Source organism: Octopus bimaculoides, chromosome 22 (assembly GCF_046866305.1).
Source record: "Octopus bimaculoides isolate indiv1 chromosome 22, ASM4686630v1, whole genome shotgun sequence".
NCBI lineage: Eukaryota > Metazoa > Mollusca > Cephalopoda > Octopoda > Octopodidae > Octopus > Octopus bimaculoides.
Genome location: NC_142949.1, coordinates 5,738,364 through 5,743,363, shown reverse-complemented (window position 1 = coordinate 5,743,363; position 5,000 = coordinate 5,738,364). Strand labels below are relative to the sequence as shown.

The 5,000-nt window shown below is 36.5% G+C and overlaps 1 protein-coding gene across 24 annotated transcripts in view; it reads right to left on the bottom strand.

Moving 5' to 3' along the window:
• LOC106869633 (cadherin-23) overlaps nucleotides 1-5,000 on the bottom strand; it is an 898,614-nt gene that overhangs the window by 118,007 nt on the left and 775,607 nt on the right. For all 24 annotated transcript variants that reach the window (XR_016237951.1, XR_016237950.1, XR_016237947.1 and 21 more), the window contains 3 exons: nucleotides 3,923-4,138; nucleotides 2,592-2,908; nucleotides 1,007-1,525 (listed from right to left, as the gene is read on the bottom strand). Coding sequence is in view for 17 of the 24 variants with exons in the window: in XM_089339746.1 (XP_089195872.1) it covers nucleotides 1,007-1,525; nucleotides 2,592-2,908; nucleotides 3,923-4,138 (1,052 nt within the window). In the remaining 7 variants the exon portion in view is untranslated. The remainder of the gene's footprint in view (nucleotides 1-1,006; nucleotides 1,526-2,591; nucleotides 2,909-3,922; nucleotides 4,139-5,000) is intronic.

Below are 5,000 nucleotides of genomic sequence, written 5' to 3'. Positions count from 1 at the left end.
TCGTGCCGATTTTTAAAGGAAAGAAAAAGGTCAATAAATACTTGCCATTACATTTTTAATCAACCAAATATGAACCATTTTGTTGCACAATGCGTCTCCATCTTTTCTTTAACTTGAAACTACCCTCTTCCCAGAATTGAGGTGGTTTCATGGCAGATAAGTCGAAAGGTAAGCTACTATAAATCGGCACGAACTTTCCGGACAACCCAATATATATATATAATATACTAGAGGTTCAGGAAACGAGATCAATACAATAATATGTACCAGGCTTTAGAAAATAAATACTGCGGTCGATTTGCTCGACTATAACTCATCGAAGGGGTGCCACAGCATGGCCGCAATCCAATGACCGAAACAAGTGAGAGATAAAGTAATGTAAGCATAAGCTTGTTTAGGAGTGTTTGAGGAAGATTAAGTGATGCATGCAAGCCTTCTCTCTTTACGCCACCGGTGTTCGTTGAAAGGAAAAAGCACAGACTTGGGGCCGATACGGCTTTAGTACCAGTTTCGTCGCAAGCATTGCTTTCAGAACGCGAAGACCCGGAATAGATACCGTAAGGAACCTTGTCAATCCACCGACCTCGATTGATATTTCTTTTCGTTGACTCTGAGAGTATAAATATCAAAATTGGTCTCGGTGGGATTTGAACTCAGAATGTAGAGTGCGTCATATCGAATCCACTAACGACTCTGCCATTTCGCTGATTTCGTTGAATGTAACTGTATTAAATTATTGGGTGAAAGGTTGACAATGAAGGCAATCTATTCCAGCAGATCCCTTTACGATATAAACTCACTTTCAATGGGGAACTGGAAAAAATCAATAATGAAACTGTCAAACTGGAAAAATTAATTTCCAATGAAATGAGAAATATTTCCTGTTTGATTAAAACAAAAATATTATATAACGAAAAAAAAAGAAATTTAACATTTAAAGGATGAAGACAACAAAACAAACAAAAAAAAATCTAATTCGAAAAAGTAGAAGAAATACATTAGTTACCTCGGGTATCAACAGTTTAACTCCTTCAACGGGGTATACAAATTTAGGGTTATGTAAGTTAACATCAAGAACTTCAAAGTAAACTTTCATCTTGGCACTCTGACGCGGATTTCCTGAATCCGTAGCAATAACAGTGATATTATGCATTCCAATTTTATCTTTGAGGCTTCGGTTAATTTTCATTTTGCCTTTCATGTTGCTAATACGAAACAAGCCTCTATCGGCGTGGTTCGTTTCTAACGTGTAGATTACTTTGCCGTTGATTCCCTCGTCGGCGTCTGTTGCTTTCACTGTATACACTTCCGAACCCACTGGTTCGACTTCCTGTAGTTGCACCAATGGGTGTCCCGTCTGTGTGAATACGGGCACGTTATCGTTCACATCGATCACATTCACTGTTATCCGTTCGTGGCTTGAACGTTGTTTATTTGGGTTTTGTTTGTTGTCTTTGGCAATAATGCCCATCGTAAAGGTAGAGCGGCTCTCCCGGTCGATGCTGCCGGAAACAGTTATCTCCCCCTGAAAGAGAAATATCTCGCCATTTTAATTATCCACGCAATGAAACAAATACATAGTATGTATGTATGTATGTATGTATGTATGCATCCATGCATGTATGTTATCAATCAGTTTCGTTTCTGTATTTCTTGTCCATAGAGAAAGAGCCGGACTCTAACATAGATTCAAGGCTCCTTCATTGGAACGTTTATCAACATCATCTAGGTATTTGTGCATATGTGTGTGTGTGCAGTATTTGGTGTTAGTGTATGCGCAGATTTGTATGTTTGTTTTATGGATGCGTTTTTATGTCTAGATGCATGCATATGTATTTATGTGCTAAATTTTTGGAAAGTTTTACATATCTTTACAGTTATCCATGCATGCAAGTATGTATATATGTATGTTTATGTAGGTTTATGTATGTTTATGTATGTATGTATGTATGTATGTATGTATGTATGTATGTATGCATGCATTCATTCTTGTATGTATGTATGTATGTATGTTTATGTATGTTTATGTATGTAAGTATGTATGTATGTATGTATGTATCTATCCATGTATGCAAGTATGTATATATGTATGTTTATGTATGTTTATGTATGTATGTATGTATGTATGTATGTATGTATGTATGTCATTATTCAATTTTATTTCATGATTTCTTGCCAAAACAAAACAAAACAAAATAAGAACATAAAATATTACAACCAAGCTTCAACAACCGGATTGGATTGAATAAGACGCAGAGACTATAAGAGCCGCTTGTTAGCCTCATCGCGTATGATATCATCTGACTCAATTCCTTGCACACGTATCGCAGCCCGTGGCACACAATCAAAGCCTCAAATTCAACATCAGCGGAGACAGGATATTTGATCATGCTACCCCGCCGAGAACATGCAAAATTAACAGATATATTTCTCTCATGCTAATACTTTTGGAAAAGGACATTTCTAAGGAAGCGTTTCGATTTCAAGTAATTGTTACGCCGCTTTGCCATTTCATTAAATACCCTAGAAGAAAAACAAAAAGCAAAAAACAAGGGACAAAAATAAACAAAAATGCAACGTCAATGACTTACAGTGTTTTCGTTAATCTTAAATGGTAAATCTTGATCCGTTGTTTCTAGAGAGTAATATACTCTGCCGAATGCACCCTCGTCGGCGTCGACGGCACGAATCGTGGCGATGCGTGTGTTGAGGGGTGAATTTTCGCGAACGGAATACACATACTGCTGTGTCGTGAAGCGAGGTGAGTTGTCATTGACATCTTTGACACGAATGTAAATCGAAGCTGTCGAAGTCAGCGAGCTGATGCCCCTTTCGTCGATAGCTAACACACTTAGTGTCAAATTTGAAAATTGCTCCCTGTCCAGTTGCCGTTTCAGTCGGATTATACCTGCGAACAGAAAACAAACAGGAAAACATATTCATTTCGTGAATGCAATTGTATTCTTCTTAACGTTTACACACTCCGGTCACAATTTCCAGAACGACCATACATATATTCTTTTATTCTTTTATTCTGTTATTCTTTTATTCTGTTATTCTTTTATTCTATTATTCTTTTATTCTGTTATTCTTTTATTCTGTTATTCTTTTATTCTGTTATTCTGTTATTCTCTAAATTTGTTTCAGTCTTTGGATTGACAGCTGCCATGCTGCAGCACCGCCTTGGAAGGTTATAGTTGAACAAGTCGATCCCCGGACTTATTTTAAAGCCTAGTACTCATTCTATCGGTCTCTTTCTGCCTGGGACGTAAACACGCCAACACCGGTTGTCAAGCGGTGATGGGGGACAAATACACACAGACACACGCACACATATACGACGAATTTCTTTCAGTTTCCATCTATGAGTTTTCATATATATATATATATATATATATATATATATATATATGTATGTATGTATGCATATATAAAGAGATATATACATACATATATACCTATATACATATATATATATACACATATATACGTACACAAATATATATATATATATACATATACGTATATGTGTGTGTATATATATATATTTATATGTGTATAAACGTGTGTGCGTGTGTTTGTGCTCGTGTGTGTATGTGTGTGTTTGTGTTTGTCTCCCACCATCACTTGACAACCAGTGTTGGTTTTGTACGTCCCCCTAACATAGCGGTTCGGTTAAATTAACCAATAAAATAACTACCAGACTTTTACCAAAAAAAAAAAAAAAAATTTATAATAATGTCGGGGTAGTTTTGTTCGATCAAATCCTTCATGGTGGTGTCCCAGCATGGCCGCAACCCAATGAACGAAACAAAATATAAAATGAACGAAATAACAGCAAGGCTATTTATTTTTTTTTATGTTATTTCATTTCAATTTTTTTTTTTTTTTTTTAGAAAGCAATCAATTCATAAGTCCCTACCCGTATGTGACTCCGAGGATTTTATTTTGAAAGAATCCATTGGATCGTTGGCTATGCTAAACCATATCTGTTGATTGGTGTCTCGATCGGTGGCTTTTACCGTTAGCACCTCGGAATCTATTGGCAGGGCTTCGGACACGTTAGCATAGTAAATATTACTAGGCTCAAAGTCCGGTGGGTTATCGTTGGCATCCAATATTGTAATCTTTAGCGTGACTGAAATATAAAGAGAGGAGGGCATATAATACAACTTATAATATGATATCGTGTGATATAATATAATATAATATAATATAATATAATCCTTTCTACTGTAGGCACAAGGCCTGAAATTTTGTGGGTGGTGGATGAGTCGATTACATCGACCCCAGTGCTCAACTGGTATTTGTTTTATCGATCCCTAAAGGGTAAAAGGCAAAGGCGACCTCGGCAGAATTTGAACTAAGAACGTAAAGATGGACGAAGTATCGTTAAGCATTTTGTCCGGTGCGTTAACGATCCTGGCAGCTCGGTGCCTTAATAATAATAATTATAATAATAATAATAATAATAATAATAATAATAATAATAAGAAGAAGAAGAAGAAGAAGAAGAAGAAGAAGAAAGAGAAAGAGATGGAGGAGTAAAGGTAGAAAAAGAAGACTGAAGAAGTAAAAGGTGGAGGAGGAGGGAAAGACAGGGGACAAGAAGCAGGGAAAGTAGAAGAAGAAGAAGAAGAAGAAGAAGAAAAGAAGAAGAAGAAGAAGAAGAAGAAGAAGAAGAAGAAGAAGAAGAAGAAGAAGAAGAAGTAAAAGAAGAAAAAGGAAGTGAAAGAGACAGAAATGAGAGGAAAGAAAAGTGAAGAATGATGAGGTGAACGTTGAGTGTGTAGTAAAAGTGGTGGTGGTCGTGGTGGTATATAAGTCTAATCTAGGAAAGAGAGAGAGAGAGAGAGAGAGAGAGAGAGAGAGAGAGATAGAGAAAGATAAAGTGTCAGAGAGAAAGAAAGAAAGCGAGTGAAAGAGACAGAAAGAAAGAGGGAAAGAGAGAAAGTAAGAGAGAGAGAGAGAAAGTAAGAGAGAGAGAGAAAGATAGATCG